The sequence below is a fragment of the Strigops habroptila genome, chromosome 6 (genome assembly GCF_004027225.2).
Source record: "Strigops habroptila isolate Jane chromosome 6, bStrHab1.2.pri, whole genome shotgun sequence".
Lineage (NCBI taxonomy): Eukaryota > Metazoa > Chordata > Aves > Psittaciformes > Psittacidae > Strigops > Strigops habroptila.
In genome coordinates, this window is record NC_044282.2 from 12,100,957 (window position 1) to 12,115,231 (window position 14,275).

At 37.1% G+C, this 14,275-nt stretch overlaps 1 protein-coding gene across 1 annotated transcript in view; it reads left to right on the forward strand.

The window, feature by feature from the left end:
• FRK (fyn related Src family tyrosine kinase) overlaps positions 1-14,275 on the forward strand; it is a 55,399-nt gene that overhangs the window by 19,406 nt on the left and 21,718 nt on the right. Inside the window, exons 2-4 of the mRNA XM_030490638.1 lie at positions 4,641-4,762; positions 12,364-12,527; positions 13,159-13,327. Coding sequence (XP_030346498.1) covers positions 4,641-4,762; positions 12,364-12,527; positions 13,159-13,327 — 455 coding nt within the window. The remainder of the gene's footprint in view (positions 1-4,640; positions 4,763-12,363; positions 12,528-13,158; positions 13,328-14,275) is intronic.

Here is a 14,275-nt window from a genome sequence, read left to right on the forward strand (position 1 = left end):
GGAAGGGACGTTAAAGATCATCTAGTTCCAACCCCCCTGCCCATCCAGGGTCAGCCCATGCCTAGGGTTAGGATTAGGAGAGAGATGAATACTGGTGTTCCAGTGTTACGGCTGCTGAGGGACTGCCCGAGGAAGATCAAAACTGCAAAAAGCAGCTTGTAGTCTAAGGCTTAAACCAGGTCTAATATTAATGTTAGGGCATGGATTTAGGATTAGGAGGGTGGCAAACCCTGGAGCTCCGGTTTGAATAAAGCTGGAAGGGCCTGCCCAAGAAAAGACTTGTCTCCCAAGAAGTGTTTTGTCTGGCCAATGACTGGTGAGCTTTGGCTAAAGCTCAGCACACACCTTGCATTATAGTCAGGAGTTAGTGTGTTAGGGATTTAGGAGGGACCAAGCATAGAGGTCCAGTGTAATGGGTGGAGGGGAAGCTGTAAAAGGGCTGTCCAAGGAATCGTAGAACCAGCTGGGTTGGAAAAAACCTTTAAGATCATCAAGTCCAACCATTACCCCAGGAGTGCCAAGACCGTCACTAAGCCGTATCACTGAGGGGCTCATCTAGAAGGTTTTTTAACACTTCCAGGGACAGTGATTCCATCACTTCCCTGGTATGCTGCAAAAAAAAGCCAAACCCAACAGCCCAGTGTTTCCCCTGAAAGCTGCTTCTTCTGGACAATGGCTGGGAATCCTTTTGTTTGGGTTTAACTTTGAGTGCTGGATGGAGTTACTTTCAGGAGAGAAAAAGAGCCTGTAGTTCTCAGATTAGTTGAGATCTTCCATTAAATCTTCAGTGTCTGTCTTGAATGAGTGCATTGCACTGATATGATCAGAAGGGGATATTGCATTAGTGGGAGGGAACACAGGGAATCATACTAATTTTGCAGACTCTTTTTTGGATGGGATTATTTGTGGTTTTTCCTTTTTCCATTGGGGTTTCATCTTCTTCTAGGCATATTGCCAGACACTGGAAACTTTACCAGTGGTATAGCATTGCCTCCCTTTGCTTAGTAATTCTGGCAGTGGCTATGTGGCATACAATAACCCTTGGCCTGTGTTACTCTCTTCTACTTTCCAGTTTAGAAGTTCCTGCCATATCCTTCCACTGTAAGAAAAAAGGTGCAGAAATAGAAATAACTTTTTTTTCATTTTAGCAAATTTTTATGTAGCAAAGCAGAGGAAGACAAAAAGCAGAGGCATCATCTCTACCCAGTAAGGACTGTGGTTGTTTTGCACCTACGTGAAGATAGCCTTTTCTGTCCTCAAAGTCCTCCTATATGTGGTGGCCAGAAGCGACCTAGAGGTAGCCTGAAATTTTTAATGAAGGGATTCCTGAGGCCAGTGAATGGCTTGGAAACCAGGGATTTTGAGGAAGCTGCTGAAACAATCCCCCAAAGCAGATCTGGCATCCTACCCTGAAAAGGGAGTTGGGGTGTTGGATGCAGTGCTGGCCAAGAAAGCATGTTCCTGGGTCCCACTGACAGAAGAGCACCATTACTGTGCTAACCAGACAGCTCCTGCTAGAAATGGAGATTTATGCCCAAGTCTGAATGCGCTTATTTGTGCCATACCTGGTAATCTACTGATCCTGCGTTGACAGACCCAGAGTGATCTGGCTGCAAGCTATAGTTCAGAGCGAAACTGGGTGAACTGCTAACTCAACCTTCTCCTGAACTGTCTAGTACTGATATACCACACTGAAGTCAGAGAATGAGCTGGTTAAATAACTTGTGCAATGCATCGTGCTTGATATTTTAATCCTGCTTTTCCAAGGGTTGTGTTTCAAAACCTTCATCTATCTTTGAGCTATAGAACAGAAATAGATTTACCAAGGACTGGGTGTTGTTTTGGTTTGACCTTTGTATCCCGCAGAACAATATCTCATGGTGAGCAATTACTTTGATTCATTATTACTCTTTGGAGTACTTTTCCCTCTAAGATACACACTTTTGGATGAAGTAAAATATTAAGCTTTTTGAAGCATAAGTTCAATCACTAGAAATTGAAATAAGCCCTTCACGCTTTATAAAAGGAATTTAAACTTCCATTTATAATGAAAATAGTATTTTAAATTCAGATGTGCTTCTGTTAAAAAAAGTGAAATCAAATTAAATTATTTGCTTTGAGGTTAAGGGGTTATTTTTTCACAACTGTTATTGCTTTTGGTGCTGTACGATTATTATTGCAAACCCAATGACTTTGAACTAAGAATCCCATATTCAAGTGCTATTAAAAGTAATTTTCCTTATATTTTTCTGAAACATTTTAATCAGATCATATAAAGTCAGGCAAATGAGGTAATACACAATATGTGTCCACTTTTCACTCTGCGTAATAATTGCTTCAGTTACACTTACCTTCTCAAATACTGTTGCTCTAATTATCTTCTTTTGCAAGTTAGAATCTTCTAACTGCAAATTTTACCTGGAGTCAGAACCAACATATTGCATATCCTCCATATAATCTTTAATAGTAAATTCATATTAATGTAAATGAAGATTTCCCAAACTAATAAAAAAACATATCATTTGAAATATTTTTAAATCAAAGGAACATATACATATGCCTAAATATAATAAGTACTTGTGTATTTTTTTCCAAAATCATAGTCTATATCGTAGACATGACTTTACACACTCAGGTGTGATACTATTTCCCAAATAAACCAATAATTTCCTTGTGTTGCATACATTGTATTACTGCTCATGTTTTCAGCTTTAGTGATTTGAGTTACTACCAGCATATATACAAATACTGGGCCATGTAAAGACTATACTAGTGACTATCCTGAACATAAATTCAACCTTGCTAACAATGCATTGGAAGCTTTTTTGGCTTTGGTACAAAATGAAATCCTTTTGAAAGGATTCTATCCTCTTAACCTGTGAAGAAAAGAGACACAAAATTAAACACCTCTTCTTATACACTCTTATGAGAATCAGTCACTTCAGATATTACTAAGTTAGATCTTCTAGTTCAAGGTGAAAAATATCAGTTCAATTTTTTTTCAGATCATGTAGTTTGTTAGTTTTCATGTGTTATTCTCGGAGCAGGTGCATTTAGATAGTTCAGAAAGATTCTAATTTAGTGTTTAGGGCAGGTGAAATTTCTTTGGGACTTGTATAGGGTTGAACTTGTACTCTGTCCTCTCATTCCTTTGACAAGAACCTCAGTTAAGGATTTGAACATCAATTGCTTAGTTTTCTTCAGTCTGATTAATGAATTAATTTAATTAATTAGTTGAATTAATGAACACTTTTAACTAATTAAAATTATTACTAACACATTCCGGCTTTCTAATGAGATTCCTCTCCTTGCCAAATACATATCAAGGCCCATTTTATCCAAATCATCTTCAAGTCAGAGGACAGGAATGCAGTCTGGAATATCTGGATTTCATTTTCTTTTGTTAACACAGCATATTCAGTGTAGGTTGGCGCCGTCTGTATTTGCCTCTTTGTATTTCCTCTTTATTCATACAAACCCATTTTTCATTCCTCATGCTTGCTCAGACAAGGTGTCACCCAATGTTCTCATTTATTTCCTCCATTTTACTTGATGATTACAAGCTTTGCAGATACTAAAGTAGTTTTTGTTGATGACTCCTTTCGTACTTACCACTAGTAATTGTCAAATCAAGTAGTTAATTGAATAGGCAACTTACGTGTGGTGCGATACATTGATTTATCTTAAAAGTTTGCATAATAGGTTTAGCTGTGATTAATTTAAAAGGAGTTGTCCTGTGAGTATATGGCACATTTCTGGTCACAATTTGTCACCATTTGCTTCAAATAAGGGGTGGAGCTAATCTTGGAAAGAGCTTTGTGTGTTTGTTGGATGGAAGCTGAAGGCTGTCCCATTGAAACTGCTGACTCATCTCAGTCTTATTTCCATTTAATTTACACTCTTTTTTTGCCACACAAAGCAGCAAAAAAGCTAAATAGTACCTTGAAAGGAGCAAACTAAAGCTATTACTTAAATGAGTCCTTGTGAACTACAAGGCTTAGTGAAAGAGGAAAAATATGTTTTAAAAGGAATAGATAGGAATAGATTTTCACAGAACATGGATGTTGAGATGTTTGCAGTGACTTGAGGGACATACTGGTTTTGTTTGTCGAACAGCAGCAGAGCTGAAAAATTGCCAGTAACTCATTTGAGGTATTGACGTGGCAGTGGAATGGGGAAGGCTGCAGAGTGGTTTATATCTTAGAGTGTGAGAGCCCTTCTGCAGTTTTAGGGAATTTTTGACTTTTAAGATATCAGGATGTAAGCATATATCTGCACCTCTACATAGCTCAAGTGGCATCAATGGACTTAGCATCAATTTCTGCCACAGTAACTTTGGCATAATTTCTTGGTGAGTCTTTCCTGGGACAAGATCAGTCCATCACTTCTCGTTCCCTTGAAATCAGTAGGACCTTCCGTCAGCAGTAAAATCCAGATTTCACTCAAACATGTAAGCAATATTTGCTAGCAATAAATTTGTTGTGTAGTTCTTGTTGGGTTTTTTTTTTTACAATGCTACTGAAATTTAGTTAGCATAGCACAGATTATCTTTTAGTAAATATGCATCATGTTTATGAAAGCTATTATTTTTCCTAGTATGTTTCACTGACTGGTAAAATTAATGTTTTTTATTTGTTCAGATGGTTTTTTGGCCCAATCAAACGAGCAGATGCCGAGAGACAACTGTCAAGTCCTGAAAACAAGGCAGGAGCCTTCCTAATCCGAGAAAGCGAAAGTCTAAAAGGCGAATACTCACTTTCAGGTATATTCTAGTTTTTCATCTTAAGCGATGTTTTAAAAATTTCTCAGGTGATCTGGACTTTTTCATATTTGAGAATTATAAACTCTGGGCATGAAAATGAAATTAAGTTCCTAATAATATTTCTTTCCCAGGAGATATACACAGAAAACTTGGCAAGAGTAATTTGAGTTTTTACTAACATTTTTTATAGGCTTTGTTTATTAATATGCTCAGACAGAAATTAACTTTCTTATGCTTAGTACTGCCAGTGTGCCAGATGCCTTAAAATAGAAACTATTTTCATGATTAAAATGCCAAAAAGTACATTACAGTTGTATGCTACTGTTCTGATTAGTAAACACAATAAAAATTAAACCATGTTGGCAGATACCTGCAGTTAGAGAAAATGAGATTTCTGCTAAAGCACACCATTAGGTTTATATTTATTTGTTTTCAGGGGAAAAATGATAGGAAGATCTTCAAAGCTGTACTTAAGAATATCATATTTCATTGAAAAGTTACTTGTGAACATTGGTAGAAAGTTAAACTTATGATGATGATGGGTATTGAAATTTAGAAGTCCTCTCTTTGAATCCAAAAGACTATCAAATAAGGACACTTATTTGATAATAATTGTACTTCTTCACGAAAAGATGATGTCATCTTTTTCGTGTCATAGATTTTTGTCATATTAGATAGTAAATGTGATTGTTTACATTTTTTTTTTCCCAGTGAACATTTTCTATCAATGTCATACAAGTGTGAGTAAAGATTATTGTGGTATCCCTGAGACAGCACAGCTATATGTCCAAACTTCCTAATGTGCTCTACTTATACAATTCCTGACATCAATAAAGACTAGATCTTTATGAATAAACAGTAAGTTGTCATGTGCACAATTATGTCAGTAAAATGAGAAGCACCTTGTGCATAACCAAATTCTTTCATATTGACTCCTTTTCTGCCTGGATGTTTATATGTGAGTCACCTTCTGATCATTACACAGAATCACATTAATCATCTTAATGAACTTTTGACACATTCTTGGTTTCTTTTCCAAATCATAAGGGAATGTTATATACTCTTAATGTCTTGCGGTAATAGGAGGGTTGGTTTTTATCGTCAAGACAAAGAAATATATGTTGCTTGTGGAGTGAAATACAGGGAAGTTTATGAAATAAATATGATATTTACAGTTTTGGGAGAGTTCATTCCATAATCTTCAGTTTGCCCTCCAAGAAGTTCGTTCTTGCCAAGAAGCACTTATAACAGAGTTAACATCAGCAAGGAATCAAACTGCTCTGGAACTGTGACGTAACTGACCCCTGTGGTGCACACTTTTATCCAAAGACTGTATTATAGCTGCAGACCTTTGAAAATGCTTTTCCTTTATATGCCAACTTATCCCTGTCTTACATGGCTTCATCTTCCTTCAAGTGTTCTTCATCAGTGAACTGATTTCATCCAAGGACTGGGCTAGGCCGATAACAGTGTGGCATTATGCAGGGAAGGATAGATAGGCCTGTATTATCTGCTTAATGCTGAGACTTACTCTTTTTATTATTCTCCAACTGTAGATAGCCTTCTGAAAAAGATACAAAATCTTAATTCCTTACCCTGCATCCTGATTAATTCTGTAACAGGAAGGCAGCAGTACTTTATTTAAACTATGAAGTACTGCCGAGAAAAATCCATGAGAATGAAAATAAATATTAGGCCAGCTTTTGTAGTAGGATGAGATTGCCCTTTGATGCTGCGGTTTAATTTTTTCTTTACCAATTGTTGATAGAAACTACAGTCTATCTGGTTCAGTATATTTGATTCAATTATAAAAGCTTGTGGTAGACATTTTTCAGGATTCTTATAAGCTTATCCAGGAACAGGAGACTTGATGATGGCTGAAAACAGCAAGATATCAAACCATCAATGTGGATTTCTTCCATGCTGTTTTGTTTGATGAATGACAGAAAGAGTGGTGCTGAAAAACATAATATATGAGGAGGCAAGGCTCCAGCTACAGGAGCCAGCCCTCCTTCATGCACAAACATGGGCTGTCCTCTGAGCATGTATGCATGTATATATGTGTCATCTCAGATCTATTAAACATCTGTGCTTTTAGGCAGAGAAAGAGAATAAACTCTGAAGCAGTCTGTAGACAGTATTAGTGACACGATTTACCAGTGTTGCTAGATCTTTTAGCAGCTTCCCAGACATGAACGTAATTTAGCCTCAACATGCTACTTCATCCTGAAGAGCTAAATATTATTTGCTGCTCACTGAATAGGCTTGAGTGAATGGCATCTGTTTGTATTGTGCAAGCTTTTTTGCTTCCAGCCTAACAGTATACATGATGGTCTGGACATTGTATATCCATAATCTCATTACTTATATTTACTTTTGGGAGAGCTGGTGCATTCTAAAGCAAATGATGAAGTGGATTGTACTGTGGGGAGTATTAATTGGAAGAAAGATTGTTTAGTTCACCAGATGCTATGGAGAAGGCAGTTTTCTGACTCTCTCCTCTCTGTTCCACCAGAAGGAGTTATGAGACACTCAAAGCTGAGGCAGAAAAGAAGTGTTTTCTTGAGGAATGTTGGTTCAGAACTATTTCTTTTCAAAGCTTTTGGATGGCTTCCATCTCCATCATAGCTGATATACCAGCAGGGGAGAAGTCACAGCCTTATATTTTGGATATTTTGTGTACCTTATTTATGTTTCTGATTTTTTCAGTGCAGAAAGAATAGACCCCAAAATTCCCATCCTCTGTAGGACTGGTTGCATTTGCTTTACCTTCTACTGCTGTTTTGGTTTCATTCCAGAGTAGATGATAATGGCTAGGAGTGACAACCTGGCCTTCAGAATTAAGGTCTTTAAGGAAATATCATAATTCTCTGTCCAGCCTAACATTTAGGTGCAATAAATCTAAAAATGAAAAGAAGTAGAAAAGGAAGAGAGATTTTTACCCAAGCACCAATAAACTGATTTTATGATTTTCAAGCTTGATTTCATACTCATATGTGCAATGTATTAGCGATTTAATGTTAATGAGGGAGATAAATGGATCTCCTTAGGAAAAAATAAAAAAGGAAAAGAAAATAAATAAACACTACCTTTCATTAAAATGACACTTTTCACTTCTAACTTGACGTGATGGGAAAACTCGCAGTTTTTAAGATTTAGAAGATAAATGACTATGTAAATTAAAAAAAAAGTCATGTTCAGAAAGGTTTTCCTCATCTGTGAATGGTTAAATGGAAAGCTTATCAAACCAGATAGGACACTGAGATGTGTTGCTATAATTTTAAAGTGTTTGACATTTTAAAAATAGGTTTTCCCATTTTAAAAATGCACATGTTGTCGACAGATTTTTATGTTGATGACTCCAGCATCTGGTGTGAAATGTATTAAATTTTAAACATGTTGGTGCCATCTTAGACATTGCCTCTTTTTAATTAAAAGCCATAATTTAGATGTGCTCAGCTTAATTGACTGTCATTGCCAATGATAGCAGGAGGCTCTCTACTTCTCCCCTCACTGAATAATGGTATCTGAAAGACCAATTGCATTAAATGACAATGTAAATGGTTTATGTTTTCTTCCTTTTTTTTTCCATGCTCTTAAAAAAGATTGTGTGGTTTCCTCTACGCCAGACTGGGTTTCAGCACAGCGAAGAGTAGGTAGTTGTTTAAGGCAACAGATCAGTAAGAGTGGCAAAATCATGGCCATAGCAGAAGAACGATTTTGGATCAGCCCCTGCACGGGTTCTGTGCTGGTGAGGGTGATCTCATAAGCCACTCTCCTCCCACAGCCACTTGGCATGGAGAATGAGCACAGCTCCTGTTGCCAGCGCTGCACTGCCAGTGCTGCAGAGGACTGCTGACAGGAGAAGTGCTGGGACACTGGTGGTAATGGTGCCTTCGTGTCCCCAGGATTCATCTGGTGAAGATGTGGATTCTGCTGATGCCACTATAAATTTTGCTACCCTGGGGAGGGAGTAGTAAATTACTTATTCTCATTGTTGGGGTGGCAAAATATACTTCTGCATGGCCCAACTTTATGAAGATGGGAAGCAGGGAGAGGAGAATGTTTCTGTTAAACTGAAACCATGAGGAAATCTAACGGGGAGCTGTGATTCTTTTGGGAAGGACAAGTTCAGGAGAAAACCACTTTAGGCTTCAAACCCAGCTGCTCTTCAGCTGTGTGAACCTGAAGTTGTGATCCTGTCCTATTTAGCGGTTTGGCATGGGTGTAGGGAAGACTGAAGGCACTGAGAGGGTTATGGCTAGCTCTTCCCTGAGTGACATGTAGTCTATGTTGTGTTGGTCAGAGGAGGCACACCATGATACAGTGCTGCAAGTGCGCAGTGCAGGATTTGTACAGCCAGAATCAGCCCTGGGATACAAGTAAACAGCTCCCTATCAAATACTGCACTAATCTCAGCTGCTTATTACAAGAAGAGATGGTATCAGTGCAGAAATTCTCTCCAGCTTCTCTACACACATCACTGCCTGACCTGGATACTGACAATTGTAAGACTTTAAGCAAGGCTCATTTTAGAAATTAAAGCACTTCCTTCAAATCCACTCTTGCATTAACATTAGCTGCTTCACAAATAATGATTATAATCATTATTTGACTACCTGCTAATAAATAAAGCAGGTAGTCAAACTACTGTTGCTAGTGACATACAACTGAGACTGGATTAACAGTCATCCTGCTGGCCTTTTATTCAATGCATCATAAATAGCAATTCATTTGGTCAGATGCACTTTCCTGTGAACTTTGGAAAAGTCATTATATTTTCAGCCTGTTGTTACTGAATTACCCTTTCCTTCATTTTGCTTCAGCCCCATTTCTAAATGATACATCACAAAAATACACATGCATTTTATAATTAAAAAATATTATAGATGTTAAATTAAAAAGAAATTGCATTTGAAAAGTGTGATGTAATTATACTCCGGAGTTATATTTACAAACATTCTGATTTCTGGTCCTTATGGAAAATTGCAAGTTCTCAGGTCTCTAAAAATATTACCTGTGGCAGGTATAAAATCCCCTAATATTTTCAATAGCTCCTTTATGCCCTCTGGTGGTCTGGGATGACAATCGCACAGTACTCTAGGGAAATATTCGGTCTGACATGATAGTACCTAAGGAAGGAGAGTTTTTCCTTTTTAACTTAATCACTTAAAAGAGAAATTATCATTTATATCGCCTTTGTTAATTGCATGCAACCGATAATTTTCTCTATTTTTTTCTACATATGATATATAGCTGTCTGCTGTATCTGCTACTATAAGAAAAGTGATTGCTGAAATTCATGCAGTGTTGCCTGTATCAAGGATCTATCAGCTCTAATATCTCCAGAGGAGAACAATAACAATAGTGGGTTATTTTATAATTAGTTTTTCAACTGTACCATGCTGTGGCTGCTTTTATGATTGAAAAATATTTTAATTTCCAGTAAACTATTTAACAAAGAGTCCCCAATGGTCAACATTACCAAATTGAATACTTTTGCTGGAATTTTGGCTACATATATTTGGCTACATATATTGAAGGTAAAGAGCAGAAGGCCTTTTCCCTATGCCTTCCTTTTTTTTTTCAGACTTCTGTCTTGTGCGAGGGGCTTGAGAAGGGGACAATGGTAATCTCCCAAACTGATGGGTATGGAAGGAGCCACCTGGCCTATTGCAAATGTGTAATATTTGGTGATAAGGACCAGGATGGCAACCGAAGCAGCCTCCTTCCCTTGAGAGCTCTTTATGCACCCATCATATTGTTTCATTAAATGCAGGCTGGGAGACTCCTCTGATTTTTGTCCCCTTTTTTTACCTATTGCTACTTGTCTTTTTCCAAAATGAGGTGCTTCACATTTAGTCCTGCTCCAGTGTTTCTTCTTCTAGCCATTCCTCAAGCTCACTAGATGATTCCCATTTGCCATTTTCAGTCGATTCTCAGTCTCACTGGTCCCCAACCTAATTAGGCAGCCTGTCTCCCTTCACCTTGCTTCCACCCCAGCTCTAACAGGTGGGAAAAAAACCTGTCCACACCTTCAAATACTTGTCTCACTTAACCTCATTACAGCTTGCTACCATTCTTTGAGCTCTAAGCGTTTTTCTGCCTGCTATTCCTAGGATCCAAAAACCTCCTTCTACTGATGCATGTATCTTCTGTTTGAGACACAGAAAATTTATTCTACTACGTATTATTGCTCATTGTTCACTTTTAATATTAGAGTTAACAGCCATGGCATTAGTAGTATCTAAATCCTTTACCCTTCAGTATGTAACATAAACTCTCCATTGCTCATTGGAAATGGACAGTGAAGTCTCAGTCATGGAGTGTCATGCATCAGTGACCAACTCCCCTTCCAGCTCTTCAGAACTGCCCCTCTCTTTTGATGCTCAGCCCACCACTGCTACTACTGATATTTTTTAATAAAGGAGATCTTTGAGCTAGTGGTCTCCAAACTTTTTTGATTGTGCACCCCTGTCATTAAAAAGATTTTTGGTCTTCACTCTCAGTATATGTTCATTTATTTATTTGTAAGTTATATACATGTACTACTGTACTGATAGATTATGTACACTGTAGAACATACACACATGCACAAAAAGGATGAAATAAAGATGAAAGAAACAGTATTTAACAATATTTATTTTATCTTATTTATTAATAGTACAGAAATTCTTTCACCCCAATGGGTTGTCTTGAATAGTCCCTGGGTTGCATGCACTCTGCTTTCAACACTATAAGTCACATATGATGGACATGTCAGAAATGGCCATTACAAGCCTAGTATTCCTTAAATAATGTACTAGGTGAATGACAGACCATTTTTTCTTTATTCTCTGGTCTTTGCTGGTCCAGGTCCACACCCAGCATGCAATGGCCCAGCCTTCTTTCTGACACATCTAAAGAGTGCTCAGACAGTCACAGAGAAGGACACTTCACGTGTCATGAAATGCATGCAGGTAACCTGCAGAGAGTGAGGAGAGCCAAGCCTTGTTGGTTAGGAAATAACAGATTAGAATAAAACACATTTCAAGGGAAAGAAGGTCACCAGCTACTTGAAACGGAGCATTGGCCTGATTTTTACATATTCCAAACATACACAAAACGCAGTAAAATCTGTGGAAGACATGGGCGCTTTTTGGAGAATCGTGGCCATGTGGAGGTTATATCTGTTTGCTCTAAAATGCCTGCCAGCCCAGCAGCTGCAATTCAGAATATTAACACTGACAAATGAAATATTAAAAACTGATTAAATGATTACTGTGAATTAGATGCTTCTGGCTGGTTTTGCTGTCCTAAATGATGGAAAGTATGAGCTGCCTCATAGAAGATGTATTTATGTATTTTTGTGTAAGTTCTTATGGTGCAAGCAAGAATCTCCAAACCTGAACAGCTGAAGACTGATAGGCTAGATATGTTAAGGTATTTAAACAGTGAATTTTGGTTTGAAGGATATTTTTCTAGCTGTCATCTTTGAAACTAAAATAAATTATTTTAAGGTCCTCATAAATATACTTAGGAATCTTATGATGCTTTGGCCGCAGGCTATATTGTACCACTGCTATAATTCCTGGAAACTTAATATGTTTAAATTTTCTTAGTTTTTGATGGTGTATCTGTAAAGCACTACAGGATCAGAAAGCTGGATGAAGGAGGCTTTTTCCTAAGCAGAAGGAAAACTTTCAAAACTCTGAATGAGTTTGTTGACTATTATAGTAAGAACAGTGATGGCCTCTGCGTCGTGCTTGGAAAGCCGTGCCCAAAGGTAAGAGTGGATGCTACACTGTGCAATGCATTTTTTGTAAGCTAACTCATCAGAGATCAGTCAGAAGGTGTTAACCCCATATCTGCTTCTACCAGTTCAAAATGCTGATGATCTGCTTATTTTCAGAAAGTTCTGGGTAGTGCTACCATTTTATTCTTGAAGCTGACATGTTAATAATAAAACATCATGCTGTTTTGAACAAACTGTCATGTAGTGTAGGAGAAAATATGCCAAATCATGATTTATGAATACCTTTTTATAAATATATATGGAGATGAAATCTCCAACTTCATAACTCTGGCTGTCCATAAGTAATTACTGAGACAAAACCACAAGGTTCAGGCAAGCAATACGTCACTGTTCAAAAAGCTTGCTAGAGGGATGATTTCTAATTTTTACTTTTAATGGCAGGGTATTTTCTTTGGAGTATTTCTTATTTCTCACAAAAAAAGTACCCAGGATGTGGGCTATATTTCATGTTCTCAGCTCACTTTCTCACATGTGTGTACTCTAAGGAAACATTATTTATATCAGTTATGACTTTACATGACATAGTTAACAATGACTTGTATATGCTGTTGAAAAAATATTAGAAGTATCAACTACTGTATTATTTACTTTCCTTTACCAGGTACAAATTCCTACTACTTTTGATTTGTCGTATAAAACTGTTGATCAGTGGGAGATAGACCGAAAATCTCTGAAATTTTTGAAAAAATTAGGATCTGGTCAGTTTGGTGAAGTATGGGAAGGACTGTGGAATAATACCACCCCTGTGGCAATCAAAACACTAAAACCAGGTATGTGAATTAGTCTTACATTCTAATAATGTGAAATGCTAGCAATGGTGCTCCTTTATTTTTAAAATACTACTGAACAGAGAGCCTATCTGTATATGCAACTGTTCTTAAAACCCATGCACTTTAACATGAAGGTTAGTAAAGCTCAAGGTCCAGATATTTTCTGGCATTTTGGATTACAATTTTGTACAGTTTTCCACTTCCGTATGAACTGAACTCATTCAATATCTATATTACATAAAAAGGCAACCCCAGCAAGGCCATCTCTTTTGTATGATCTTGCTTGTATGGAATCGAATGACTTCATTTCATCAATTTACTACTGGTTTGTCATCTGTAGAATTTCTTCTAGTGCTTAGATGATATATTATAATGATTCCTTTGGAAATATATACCATTCCTTTGGAATACATGCTATGTTAAGTTTGTATTTAAGAAGTGCTTTAATCTTAATATGGATTGATTACAATTTCTCAAAGTTTTTAATACACAACATTAATACCCAATATTTGCATATAATATGGGCTTGTTACTAATACAGCTTTTAACATTTTTCTTAATTATTTTTTATTTACTTCAAGTAATTTGTGCATTCTAAATTGACAACATAAAATACCTGCCAGCAGATGGCAAGAACCACATAGATAAGTGTCATGGTTTAAACTATGACAATAAGAACAGTAGCCTGGATAATACATGTGGTTTTTTAAAAGAGGTAATGTAATGAGCTGCAGTTAATTGAAAAAGCTTGTGTTGGGCATTAATGATCATGTTTCAGGAAGCAGAACAGATTCAGATCTTTGATTCAGAACAACAAGAATATGCTTGAGCTCTGCTTGAATGGTCTCCTGAACAGGGAGGAATTTAAGCTCGTGGTTTAGGACTATCTTGTATCAGGATACTGTTTGTGTTTTGGGATTTGCAAATTGAAAGCAAAAAAACACTTTT